General features: G+C 45.3%; 1 protein-coding gene across 1 annotated transcript in view; it reads left to right on the forward strand.

Annotated features, from left to right (window-relative positions):
• Positions 1-623: 623 nt before the first annotated feature.
• Positions 624-14,982, forward strand: part of PNPT1 (polyribonucleotide nucleotidyltransferase 1) — a 1,336,943-nt gene continuing 1,322,584 nt past the window's right edge. Inside the window, exon 1 of the mRNA XM_069608057.1 lies at positions 624-839. Within this exon, the coding sequence (XP_069464158.1) occupies positions 646-839 (194 nt within the window). The 5' untranslated portion in view covers positions 624-645. The remainder of the gene's footprint in view (positions 840-14,982) is intronic.

Below are 14,982 nucleotides of genomic sequence, written 5' to 3' on the forward strand. Positions count from 1 at the left end.
TCTTCACTAGGACCTTCTCTGCAAAACGAAACAGGAGCAGTAAACACAGCGTGATATCCAACGAGCGCCCTCTGCCCATGACTTTATAAAATAGTAAATCGAAAGAAAGGCGGTTTCCATTTCTTAGCTTGCTGTGCTGGGCTACTGCGGTGGCCATCGAGGAAGGACTGACTTTTTAAAATACGTGTACAGGAGACTCACAATTATGGCAGCCACTGTAGAGAACCAGCGTTTCCTTAATTTATAACCATTTCTAAAATAGATTGAATTTTGATTGTAAAATGGCGTAAAGTTTATTTATATATATATATATATATATATATATATATATATATATATATATATATATATATATATATATATATATATATATATATATATATATATATATATATATATATATATATGCATGTGTATATTACAGAAGTGGTTACACTACAATCAGAAAGTTAGCGAATTAATGTATCCATAAAAGACACTTTGTGATGGTTTGACGTTTAGTTCTCAGAAAATCTGACGTTTCAAAAAGGTCGCTTTATTTTTTGGTATTCTAAGTACAACACTATCGCCATGCTCATATTGAGCGCGTGGCTAAAGGTGGATTTCTTCTCTTTCCATTGCAGTGACAGCGGCCAACAGACTGTCATGGCGGCCTCCAGGCAGTGCTGTTGTCGCACCGGCATAATGCTGCGAATGTTTCAAACAGGTGTAGGCGTGAGATCCCTTCACCGCGGAGATATGAGGCGCCTGGGCGTTCTGCTGGGACATGTTAGAGGTGCACAGAGCGGGGCATGGAGCAGCAAAAAACCGGCGAGTGTACAGGTGGAAGCGGGGGGCAGGTAAGGAGCACCGGTGCCCGAAACAAACTCTTTTGGGAATGGGTCAAACAGACACAAGGGGGAACAAAACAGCAAGGTGAAGTTTAGCATTGCACTGCAAATAGAACTTGTCGAAGGAGTTGACTCTAGTAACCGCAGATCTAGTGTGTCATACGGCAATAGACGCGGATGCCAAGTTCTCATTTTGCTTATGCAGAGCTCTTAAGTTTCCCATTGTCATGCTGGAGAAGGCCATCCTGTCCTGTTTTTTTCCCGTTGGATTCTGGAACTTGTATTTTTCTTTCCCATTTTAAATTCAGGAAAACTAAAAGTCACAGTATACAAAGCAAAACCAGGACTCGATAGCCTTCTCACGCATGGCCATGGGAAACTTGACAGCTCTGCTTATGTGTGAAATGGCCTTATTTGCAGTGTGCTTGTGTGTGACATGTCAATATGTCTGTGTGACACTATTGCAAACTAAACAAGTTTTCGGGACTATGTAGTATTGTGCAATAATGCTAACTGACTCTCCTCTCTACCTGCTACACTTGCACTATGTTATGTTAACGTTACTTATATAGCACACCGTCATCAACGGAATTGGTCCCCAGGTGCTTTGGCGGATCTGTAAGCAAGAAGGAAGGCGGCTTAGTATTCACACTGCCCTCTGTTACGTACTTGAAGACCGGCGGTAGCCTAGACGATAAGGAGGCAGAGTTGGTGGTCTTACTCCCATGGTCTTTATTGGTACGCGTTAAGATGGCACATGTCATCATGCATTGTACAATACCGTATGACATTCCTCCCTTTTCATACTTGAACAACAAATCGCATCGCAACATTTCGATGCATACATAACAGATCGACATCATAACATTACTCATCTGTCACATAATCTTCCAGGTATTCCGGTCGGCGCCTGGACTCCCAAGTCAGGTATCTCCTCTTCTCTGACCGTTCCGGGGTTGTGTCCACCATACTCTCATGGATGCTGACTACTCGTTCTTGGTCAGACATCTTTGGTCATCTTCGTTGGGCCCGCTATCATGCAGGTCCCTTCTCATGTCTTGACCTGTACTTCTCGTGTGAAGATGTCTGTCTTTGGTGGACGGGGGACCTAGCAATCTTTTGAAAGAAGCTGGAGTTACGGTTAACGGTCCCAACGCTATCTAAGTCAGTCACCATGGATCCCCTGACATCAACGACTTAAAGCGGCCGTGGTTCATACATGAGGGATCGCTTCCCCGTAGGATAGCGTGAGCCTACTATAACTGTGTCTCCCAGTGCCACTGGGTATTCGTGAAGGTGTCTTCTCCGGTTTTCTTGCTCAATGAGTCTCTCTCCTGCACCTTGTCATTATTGATGATCTCAGTTGATCTCTGCCCATTTCCAGGATGGGACCTCGGGGGCAGCGTTGTAAGAGGGCCTCAGCAGGAGCCACTCCTGTGGCGCAGTGGGGTGTCATGCAATATTCAAGTAAAAAGTGGAATAAAGCTCTTCTCTCGCACAGGCCCTGCCTGTGTGCGATGCGAAAGGCTTTATTCAGTGTAGGCATGAAGTGTTCCGCCTCGCCATTGGTACGTGGCCACACAGGGGTGACCTTCCTGTGGGGCACCCCTCCCTTCCAGAAACTCTCGGAACCCACCACTGTGAAACAGAGGCCTGTTGTCCTTGCATAGCACGCTGGGAAACCCACGGGTGGGAAATATATTTTCCAATGCAGTATTACCTCTTCGAGGGCCGTCAACGGCACAAATTCGACCTCCAGTTAGCAGGACCAGTGGTCCACCATGATCAAGAAGTGGGTGTTCATGTAAGTGGAGACAAAGTCTACGTGTATTGTTTCCCATGGTGCTTCAGTCCTCTCCAGACACTCAATACGAGGCTCAGCGTGTCTGGGGGCAGCTGCCTGGCACCATATTTGTGCCTTCACAAACTCTTCAACTTTCTCGTCCAGAGCCGAGAACCACACTTTGAGTCGAAGACGGGCCTTGGCTTTTGCAACTCCATAGTGTCCATGGTGAGCTAGTTGTATGGCTTTCTGCACCAGCGCTGTTGGCACTCCCATTCGGGAGTCTCGTAGCTGCCGTCCATCCTCTGTCAAGGTAAGTCCGTGTTGCACATGCCAAAGGTGCGTCAGGGTGGTTTTAGCCTCTTGGGTGCATTTGTCAAGGCTCCCTAGGGTGCTTTTCCACTCACCTTGTGACATGACGTCTCATAATAGGTTGAAAACCCATGCTCTGACATTCTCCTCAACTCCTCTACCTCCATTGCCCAAGCTGTTATCAGCCGTACGCCTTTCTCAGTCTCTGCAGCATCCTCTAGCCGCCGGGTGTTGAGACAGGTAGTCGCCTGTGTTTCCCAAATCTGGCCTGTACACCAGGGTCACACTATACTCCTGCAGTCCCAGGAGCCATTTTTCGATTCTGGTTGGGGGGTTTTGCAGATGCTCCGTACATGATGGGAAGGAGCGGCTTGTGATCAGTCACTACCCACGCTGACTGGCCAAAGATGTATAAGTGGTAGTGACCACATCCCCCCATAATACCGCAAACACCTCCCTCTCAATTTGTGAATAGCGTTGTTCTGTGACACTCGGGGCTTTGCTTGCATAAGAAGTTGTCTGGTAAGGTGAATGAGAACCGCCCCTAGGCCAAAAAGGGCTGGCCTCCACTACCAGTTCGGTATCAAGACAGGGGTTAAAGAAGGCCTACGTACATTCCTCCGACAGGGCTTCCTTGATGTCGTCTAACACCTCGCCTGTTGTTTAGTGTCATTCATTGCCGTTTCCTTCCGTGTGAGGCTCCTTGGTGGTTCTGAGAGTGATGCCATATATTTAAAGAAATGGCCACAGTAGGTGACAGTTCAGAGGAAGCTTCTCACCTCGGATACCGTCTCCAGAGCCTTGGTCATGCGAATATCCTGGACTTTAGCGCGGTCAGTAGGAACACCCCCTTCTTGAAAAATGAATTTGATCCGCTCTTTAGGACCTCACACTTTTTCTTCTGCAATGTCAGTCAGAGAGCGTGGATGCGTTCTAGCACCATGCTCGGGTGCTCCAGATTTTCGGACTTCGATTGGGCAAAAATATCATTACTAATGTTCAGCGCTCCTGAAAGACCAGCTGGGGCACCACGAATAGTGTTCTGACAGACCTCTGCGCCCAAGGATATCCCGAATTTGAGTCTCTTGTATCTGAAGCATCTTTTGTGAGCCGAGAAGGTGGTATGCATCTTGACTCGAGGTGCATGACTAGCTGATGGTAGCCAGCTTGAAGGTCTAACTTGGAGAACAATGTGGCTCCCTGCAGGTCAGTTATATCGTCAATGGTGGGCGTAATTTGACACTCCTTTTTAATAGCCTTATTCCGAAGGCGCATGTCCCCCACAATAACATTTTCTAAAATGCATATAAATACATATATCAAAAAAAGCTCTAGAAAACTATCTGGTCAAGCACTGCTAGATATAATACATATACCAACTGTATTTCTAAAACAGTTGGACAGAGAGAGTCAGTGCAAAAAGGTTAGGGCCACTATGCACTTAGCACTTTTTGCCAACCTTTTTGGCACTAACTCTCTCTGTCCAACTGTTTTAGAAACACAGTTGGTATATGTATTATATTTAGCAGTGCTTGATCAGATAGTTTTTTTAGATTTTTTTCTAGAGATTTTTTTGGTATATGTATTTATATGCATTTTAGAAAATGTTATTTTGTGGACTAATAAAATGGTTTTTATTGTGATTTTTGTACAAATTGAATAAAATATGTGAATTTGATTTCTGACCGGTCTATGCCTCTTACCGCCCATCTACCCTTCTGAGTCATTTAATGTTTTGAATCTTTGTATTCATCCGTGTGACCTCTAACCCCCCCTTTTCTTGCATAGTTCCCCTGGTCCACGATGTAGGGGATAACCAACCTAATTGCAAGGAGTAGAATATGCATAGTGGATTCAAAACTAGTATGGGGTGTTCAAACTCGCAGTTCAAAGCGTCAATATAATGAATGTATCCTCCCTGAAGGATGTTTAAAAAATGATGGTGTACCGCCAATTTTAGCATGATGGTTTTAATGAGAAAAAAAGGGATATCGTTCCAGGGAACGTAGTGAGGGCAGAATAGAATGTGTGTCGCCACACACAGCCGCGGGTCGCTGCCACTGCGCCTGCTGCCGGCGATCGATAATGCAGATTTGCGCAGCCCAGAACACTGAGCTGCCCTTTATCTCCTTCTTGTCGTCAGTGTTAAGTCCATGAGGACGACGGTACCCAGGCGCGGGGCCTGGACAATAAAGAGGCGGAGAGGTGGGTGTTACATTCACGGTCATCGCTCGTCCACTGGTTACGTGCCAACGCAGGGCTGTCTTTATTGGCTCGCGTGATGACAGCACATGTAATCATGCGTTGCACAATACCACATGACACCCTCTACCCCCTAATCTCCACATTGCAGCTTTATGCACACATTTAAGTCTACCATACCCCTCCTCCCTCCAAGTCAACATATGTTCCCTGTGTCCTAGCACTGTCGTTTTATAGCTCTTGTGTTTTCATCCTCTGGTAAAAACATAGTCCAGTCTCACCGCCACAAACTACATGGAATTATACCAGCCCTTAGGCTTTTTTGGCTTGCAACAATCGACACTTATGGTATTGTGTCTATCCCCACCTCTACCCCACTAACACCCAACCCCCTCTGCAGTTGCATGCAATGATGCCACCTGTCAGAGATGTGTTACAAGACATAATTTGTTTAGAAAATTGATCAATTGAGATGGCCAAGTATTTTTTTAAAATTAGCAATCCAACATACTTTTGTATGCTATCCAGTGATGGTTGTATGGGAAAAGGTCTCCAGGGGCGAGATATTCCCTCATTTGCACTCCCATGAAAAAGCACTTTTCCCCATATATTCTTTGACTGGCGTTGGAATAGTAACTCATCTTTACAACTTTAGCTGTCCCAACCAATCCATTAGAAAGAATGGCAGACTATCCCAGCCAATCCATATTCACCAGGGTACGTGCCAAGGTGGTCCTCTATCCCCATTGTTATTCGCCCAAGCCCTCTAGTCCCCGGCTGTGAATATCTGACTCCACCCACAGGGATTGAAACAGGGACAACTGCACATAAACTGGCCCTATTCACCGACAATATAATCTTCATGAGGACCAATCTCACCTCTATGCTTCCAGCGATTATCCCAGAGTTGGATCTGTTCAGGCAGATTTCAGGCTACACCATTAACTATACTAAATGGGCGGCCCATATGTATGCCCCAAGCAGAACTGCGGTACTGAAACAACCCTTTGCCTTCAGGTGGGAAGCTGACCAGTTCAAATACCTGGGGATCTATTTTACACGCTGCATTGATACTTTTCTTTCGCCATCATTTCCCAGGCCTTCTCAGGAACTCAAGTCCTTGACTGCTGGAAGAGCATTGAGATCTCATGGTTCGGTAGGTGCAAAGTGGTTAAGATGAACCTGCTTCCGTGGCTATTATGTCTTTTAGGCCCTCCCAATTCAGATTCCATCTCATGCCCTCAAGTCACTACAATCTAGAACTTTCATCTGGCAATGGAGACCACCCCGCCTAGCTAGGAAAATCTTAACTCACTCAACACGGGGGTAATAGCGATGCTGAATGTGCGCAACTACTTGCTCGCAGCACACCTCTTGGCATACCGGCCGGCTCCTGAGACACACTCTGCAGCCCTCCACCCTTATCAGTTTATCCTACTGGGATATGCTGGCGTGCAAATACAAACTCGCCACCCATCCTTCTCCACTGATGCCAATTTTCCACAACCTGAATCTCAGGTTGGGAACTAACAATTTTGATAGATGGAGGAGGGTGGGTTGCGCGCGCAGGGCCAACTATATGAAGAAGGCATACCTCTCAAGTTCGAACAGTGTAAAGCAACATTTGCACTACCCGAATCGGAGAGATTTCACTTTATACAACTAAGATACTGGTCATCTCACCCTGAAGTTAAGAGGGGGCAGGAGGTACTTGAAGCCTTTTGAAAAATTGATATAATTTGTGATGCTGGAAATGCCTTTTGGAGGGACAGCGTCTCCTAGTCATTGTCCTACCACTTCTGTGTGTGTGTGTGTGTGTTTTCTGTATGTTCTTTGCCTCTGAGGTCCAACCTGTATCTCTGGCAGTGCAGCCTTTCCTTTTCGTGAACACCCCCCTTGGGATACCCTTATGGCAACCAAGGGTGAGGGTACACCCTTGTACCCCTTATGTGTTTTTGGGCACTTGTGTGTTACCAACAGACCAGGGTATGAGCTGTTGGCAGCTACATTCTGATTTGACTGTGGCTCGAGTGTCCTCCATTTTTGGGACACCCATGCCTTGCCATAGGAATCAATGGATTCCTGGACAAAGGCAAGATGGCCCAAGTAGCCTCTTGATTTCGATTGCCTTTACATCTTGTTTCCTGAAGTCCTGGGAAGCCCTGACTCTTACCCTCTCCCTGAATAGCTGTTGGGTGGAAAGACCATGTGTGGCTCTTGGTCTGCCTCCTGTCGGGCTGACTGGAGCCTTCCCAGGAGCTGTGTGTTGTGGGTACAAAAAGATCCCAGTTTGCTGTGTGCACAGGAAGGTCCGTTGGTGGGTTTCCTGCCCCAAAATCTGAAGGTGTCCAGAAGGTCCAACCTTGGTGAGGGTCTGTAGTTCAGTCCAATGGTTGAATTCAGTTTGCCAGAAGCCATACAGAGGTACATGCTGCAACTGCAACACTGAAGAACCAAAATTCAGTAACTGCGAAATCCTGAAACCCGACACCTACTTCTGCCACCGCACCAGTTACCACCAAAAAAGACTTCCAAAGTTATCTTCTTCAGCCAGGTCTTTTTAGGAGTCCACAGCAAATATCGCCTTCATGGGACAGCCACAGCTGGAGTAAGGACCCGCCAACGTAGACCACTGCGAAGACCGAAGTTTCTGCTGTTCTGACACGGTCTGGCTCCTCCTCCTTTCTCTTGGCCTCGGCATCCCAGTGACTCTTTCTTGTAAAGGGGGTCCATCCTTCAGGGGTCCCGTCGAGTAAAGCTGAGAAACGCCACCACTTCACCTGCCAAGGCACCGGAGCTACTGAGACTATGAAGAGTGTCTTCCAGCCTCAGGAATCATCCAGGGTTCCCACATTCATTGTGCATCCTGTTTTCCTGTGGCATCTAAGGTACTTTGGGGCTTTATTGAACTTATTTGGACTAGGCTGTAATAGACCCAATAAAGTACACCTTGATTTTTCGTTTACAGTTTGCCCACGTGACGGGGCTCCTTACACAGTATCACTATTTAAGTCTTAAAAAAAAGTGTACTGCTTAGGTTCTGAAACAAACCTGCCTTTCTTCCTTAATCTATGCCGACGCCCCCTGTTTAGTAATTTACATGCTTTTTAAAAACTGTAAGCAGTTGGTGCATTATTAATGAATCTAAGCCTTGTGTGGGGTACCACATGAGTATATATATTTTTGCCATTGTAAGAATAGTATTATTTTTCATATGTGTATATTTTACTTAACCTTATTTTATATAAAGAAGCTGTGTCATCACCTAACCTAGTGTGTGGACGTTCTTTTGTGGGAGCTTGGGGACTTGCTGTACTTAAGAACCAGCCTGCATTACCTCTTGAGAGCTAAAGCCTTTGTTGCTCGTCCAATCTACCATATAGCGAACTTTGACTGGGGGGCTCTGTACCTTTACCCCAACCATATAGAGGATAGAAGTACAGATGCCACCTCCAGTCTTTACATCATCGTTCATCCTCTCTTGTCACAACATCTCCAACATATATAAAACGATAACAGGCAGAAGTATGGATGAAGTGATGTTACATGCAAGAAAGAATTGAGGCGCACGATTCCACATGTATCTTGGGTGACCATATGAAAAAGCGCTTCTAATAAATCCATATGTACCACAATTATGGAGAACTTGTACAAGGTCCTCTACCTCTGGTACTTTACGCCTGACAAGGTGCATAAAATGTACACTGATGCCCCCCCCCCCCGCCCTTGTGTTGGAGTGGTTGCTTAGGGATTGGCTCCATGGCCCATATACGGTGGCAATGCCCCATAATCAAGCCCTTCTGGGCAGCTATCATTGACCTGATCCAAAGGATTGTGGGTGTTCAACTCCCCCTTAGACCCTATGGCAATATTACTGGGCGACGTAGATGAGCAAAACATTTTCACCATTGGAGCCCCACCCTCTATATTATCAAATCATATGTCAACAGCAGCTAAACTCACTATTGCCCAAATTGGGAAAATCAGTGGATGCTCCCTTGCTACGTATGTGGTGGGCTAAACTTTGGTATGTGTGTTCCATGGAAATAATCACTGCCATCCTCTTTGATGCCCTAATTAAATACAGGTGGATCTTGGACCGCTTTATCACATTTATTAATCCTGACAACTTCTGTCCCCTGATTCCTCAAAAACTGAATCATTCTCGCTGTTTTGAAATGGGAGCGTGTCTGTTGGTAGCTGCTGACAATCTGTAGCATCCTGCTCCGTATACACTTTATCCTAGATCTTTACCCTCCTCACTAAGCCCATTTTAATTGATGAACTTTGCCCCTCTGACTTGTCTATATGCTTGCCTCATCTCAGTTGTTTCCTGGATTGGAAAGTTTATATACATTAAATATTTTCTCACTTGATCTATTTTTCGTTGTTCTTGATTGATAACCTTACTCCACGTTTGATAACCAAATTAAAATACTTGCAACAACATAACTAAAAGAATAGTAATTAATACCCATCCTAGAATATGTGGGGGGAAGGTTTTTAGAAGTGCAAGGAAAAAGTCACCTACCTGGTGACTTTTTTTTTTTTTCTTCTCCCTGGTGCGGACACAAGGAATGAAGAGACTGAACAAGTGGTGCCATGATGATGGCTATAAACCTTTATTCAAACCCCCTACCTAAACTAAAGAAAAGCAGGTGCTGTCAGGAAGTTTGTGAAAGTCCAAATCAAACGGGTACTGTTCCATTCAAAAAAGCTCCTACGCTATCCCTGTCACTACAATAAACAATAACAAAGTTTGGGTTCTGATTGTGATCCAGCAGAATGACTCCCTTCTCCTGGATGTAAAGTGTCCCAAAAGACATCTGGTTTTCCCCAAAAAATAAGTTACACTACAGTTCCGGCCTTTTCATAACCCAAAACAAAGACAGTTCTACAGGATCGTTCTTGGTTTTCCAGAGCCCTTCTTGCGAGAGAGCTGCTTCTTGTAGATTTAAAAAGACAAGGATTCTCTTCCCTTTTCTCTGGAAAGATGTATATCCCGTTGCGTTTCGAATGGGCACATACTCTTGCCGGGATATGATGTTGACAGTTAAACAGAAGAAAGACCACATTTTGCGTTATATTTTTGGGACATGCCAAGCACTGTTTTCGTCAGCACAGGCGATCTTCAAAGACCTGGTATTTTCCTTGTGCGACAGCTAGCTGTTCCCGCCAATGATGCTTCAGAAGACCCTTGGTCCGGGTGTTGCTATCGTTGGCGAGGACCTCCAAAGGATTGGATTATATAGCCCGTGGGGAGTAGTCTTCTGAATGTACCCTCGGTTTAAGATTAGTCTCCTTTTCTTGTAAATCCGTTTTAAGGTAGATTATTGCTGTAGCATTTAGAACTTCTGTGCCTCTCGCAGTTTTCTAGCTCCCTCCCACACACACTCAATGGTCACCAGTTTTCAACTCTTTGGGGAACCCGTTTCACTGGTTCTGCTTAAAAACGCCTCTGGGGGGTTGAGTTATTCTGTCCGATATGGCCCGCTTGTCCTTGCGACCATTCTCTACTGTTGGTTCTAGCACTAGATATGTACTCGCCTGTCCATACATTCCGAGTCACATAGGCACCATCGTGCTGGCCGCATCTCGTCAACGCGTCTTCACGTTCAACAAGGGTTGGTGGCCTCGGTGCAGTTGTTGGACACGACGGTCCACTCACTAGAGGTCACTCCACCACCCTCCATCTTACTGTTTCTATTCTGCCGGCACCCTACCGACTGGTCAGGCGTTTCTCAGTCATCTTGCAATCAATATGCTCTGTTTCTTTCCACTGTTTTACTGCAGGCTCCCTCTCGTGCCACCCGACTTTACACTGTACTAATGCCAGGGCTTGATATATATGGCATTTATAACATGCCTATACACAGGTGTTTCAAGGCGCAACGAGGCAAGGGAGGGGAACCGGGGGAAGACAGAAAACGATCCTACTAGGCCAGGTGTCATTCAGATCGTGCAAGTGCATGGGAAGGGGAGGGAGGAGAAGTGCGTGGGGGGGGCAACGGGGAGAGGACAGTGCAGTACATGGGATAAGAAAATAAATAACGATGGGTAAAGTACAGACATCAGGTGTCAAATGCTGGTAGAGGGACTGTAGGGATACAAAAAACAGCCCCCAAGTGTGGGGTTGCCAGGAGAGCAGTGCAGGAGTGCGACTGACAGGGGAGGGGACCTGGGCCAGAGATCAGAGGGCCACCAGGCAACCAGTGCAAGTCAGTGTCAGCCAGGAAGTCAGCAAGGGAGAGGAGGGGAAAAAGCAGAAGCAAAGAGAAAGTTCCTTGGTTCAGTTTCCCTCTCGCCCTCCGTTTTCCACTTCTGCTGCTATTTCTCTCGCTGTCTTGCCAACATGCAAGATGCCTTCTTCAACTTCTCTGACCTCTGGGTTTACTGATGCCATCCTGCAGACTTGCAGGACATTTTCGGCACTTCGTCTACTTCTCGACTTTCTAGTTGTTTCCTTCTTCTTCTTCTTCTCTCTCTCTCTCCTTTCTCGCTAGTTACTTTTATATCGAGTCCTTTCTGATGTGGCGTCTGCCCAATTGTCAACACCTGATTGAATAATCCTTGTGCTTTCTAGGAGCGTTCTTTGATTTTTCTTCGTCCCAGTACTTGTTGTCGGAGAAAATGTCAAAACTAGTACAGTAGCACATCGTTTCTGAATTAACTTTATTTTTAGAAGGCTTGGGTAACATAGTTATGTTACAAGGTTGGGATGGGACAAGGGTTCCCCCAGAGTTTCGTCCTTGTCCCCAAGGGGGGGGGGTTTCCTCCCCATGAGGTCCTCCAGCATTTTACTACCCCTAGTGGGATTCTTGGTTAGCGGCCTCACCCTAGCCTCGTGGAAAGGTACTGTCTCCTGGGGAAAAGTGACGCCATCCGAAGGATCGTCACACAAGGGATGTTTTCACATAGAACTGTTTGTACATCCTTTCAATGGGGGCTGGCATAAAGCATGTGCCTCCTGTGCAGCGTCCCCAAGGCCTAGCAGACTTGCCACCAGTTTTTATTTATAGAGGATACCTTTGTTGGACATGTTACTAGTCACTACTACCCTCCCAAATTCAGCAGGTCTTTCCACTGAGGCATTGCAAGCACTTAGCACTCTCTAAGCTACTATTGCAGCATTTCAACGGGAAACTCCTTATTGATGATGGTTCTTTGTAGTAACCATTGTTTCTGACAAGTGTTCAGGAGATTGTTTGCTTATGAAACCCACACAAAGCTGTAGTTGGGTACCCAAAGCGGTGCCTTCTTCAAGAGAATTAAAAGGATTCCTACACAAATACCCTTTTAAACTGTCTCAACTATTTTGTGGTTTGTATTAGATTCACATAAATATTTCTTTTTGTGGAACATCCCATTTCTTTTGCATAATAGTAATCGGCAGGAGTGTCATATTTTGACTACTAGAATGTGACCTTATTAGGCTGTACCTTTTGCTCAATATCCAAGTCTGGCAAGTACATTTCCAAAAATTCAGGGGAGGCAGAGGAGGCTTTCTTAGCCTTGGGGTACTTTAGCATAATAGCTAATAGGAAGAAGTATGAATTGTGTTATCATGCAGTACCTTTTATTTGGTATGTCAGAGACTTGTAAGCATATTTCCGAAAATCCAGATTTTGTTTAGGCTTTTGTTGTGGCTACAGAATGAGGAGGCAGCCACGCTCTAGGTTAAGGTAAGCCACTTTATTGGTATAAGATGCGTCTCAAGGAGGCAGTAGCTGTTATACAGTGGAAAACCGAGCCACCACAAAGGCAGGGTCCGAATGTGGGAGGGTTCTACAAGAGTCAGTTGGTCAGAAGGGATTGAGACCGGCTGACATTGCCTGACATCTCGGGGTGTGTTAATGTTATCAGCATATCATCTGCAAAGGCGGCTATTTTATGCTGCTCCCCTCGAAAAGGGATGCCCTGTATCACTGACTTTTGTTGAAACGTAACTAAAAGCAGCTCTAAATATATTGCGTAAAGCAGTGGTGACAAGGGCATCCCTGCCTTGTACCCTGTCCTATTTCTATACTACAGGGTTCCATGTAATGATGTCCCCTCAAAAAATATCGCTGTGCAAAGAAATGGCCAGAAAAATCACTGTTTTTGAGGGGACATTGTTACATGGAACATGCAGACACCCTCGCAATCCCTGCTCCCCCTGTCTATATTCATTCGCCACAACCTTTTCACAGCGAATATATATATATATATATATATATTATATCGACAAGCGAATCGTGGGAATCTTAGTTTGCTTTTACCATTTGTATAAACCTAGCCCCCATTCCCATTTGCTCCATAGTAGCAAATCGAAAAGGCCACTCCACCCGTTCAAATGCCTTTTCAGCGTCTAGCGACACCAACACCAATGGGTCTGTTTTGTATGAACCTTTTCTATTAGATCAATAATTCTTTGTGTTATCCCAGGTCTGTCTCCCCTTAATGAACCCAGATTGGTTTGTACCAATTAAGTTCGGAAGAAGAGGCGCTAATCTTGCCGCTAACACTCCCGTGTACACTTTTGCGTCTATATTCATCAACGCAATGGGTCGGTATGACCCACATTTAGTTAAGTCCTTGCCCAGTTCCCTAACACCACCACTTTCACCTCTGTCATGGTCATTTTCACCACCCCGCCCTCCTTTACCCACAAGCGAGTTAAATAACCCTGCCAGCCTTGGGGTCAATTTCCTAACATTTTTATTATAAAATGCTTCTGGTAATCCATCTGGCCTGATGCTTTATTCATGGCTAATGCCCTAATAATTGCCTCCATCTCCTCCTCCCTTATGTCCCCTTCCAGACTTTTCCTGTCACTGGGCGATATCCTCAACATTGATATGTCTGAAAAGTATTGCTCTACCGCTTGAGGATCAGGGTCCTCCGAGGCATATGTATTTTTGTTTTTTTTTTGTTTATGGCTTATTGCAATAAAACCTTTTACAATAGTTCTGCACAACATTACATTCTCATTTTCACTCCCCAAAAAAAAAACCTCCTTTATACATCTAACATAATCACACAAAAAAACATTCCTAGCAGAAGATGGCCATCGTTTGAAACACAAATTAAACAAAAAATAAAGAACTACCCGTTCTTGGTTCTTTAGTCCTTAAGAGCAAGTTTTACAAATGCCATTACCTAAGACCATGCTTGTCTTTTCACCAATTAAAACCGTATCCCACCATTCTTTTTCTGTGAGCAAGTCTGTCTGCTGAATAAACCTTCCCAAATATCACGTTCTGACTTCTGTCAGGGCCTTACAACTGGGTTACCAGGTGAAATATGGTCTTTCTCCTGATCGTTCTTTACTAATAATACATCTTTAGTCAGGAGAATGTTTAAGTGACACTGCATGAACAAATCCTGATGATGGCTAGAGGGGAAACCTTTGCAGATATGCTGGGGATTTGATTTAAGCCCCTTCATTCCTGATGTAGGGCCATAGATCATCTGTAAGAGCTTTGAGACTGCAATATATTAATCCAGTCAAGCTTCTGCATCATTTTTCTGGCCTTCAGTGGGTTTCTGGTTAGTGAATAGCATGTTATAGCACAGGCTTTCGGGTGATTACCACATTTCTCCTTCCAAATTTCGAACCACTTGTCTGACGGGGCTAAAACCTCCTGTCTCAGGGTTTTAAAGGGACGTGAATTGCTTGAGATCATACACTTGCTATATAGGGAAATGATTTTCCAGGCCACTGCTACTTCGATCGACTGAAGCCCCAACTCAAAGCAAATACAAGCCATTGGGAGGGAGGTTGGGAGCCTCAGAACTTTCCTCCACAATGGGCCTTTCAGAACACCCCCATGATACATTGAGGATAGATTCAGTGCCTACGTGAGTATCTGGATT

This window comes from Ambystoma mexicanum, chromosome 4q (assembly GCF_040938575.1).
Source record: "Ambystoma mexicanum isolate Mex_15411 chromosome 4q, UKY_AmexF1_1, whole genome shotgun sequence".
In the NCBI taxonomy this organism is placed as follows: Eukaryota; Metazoa; Chordata; class Amphibia; order Caudata; family Ambystomatidae; genus Ambystoma; species Ambystoma mexicanum.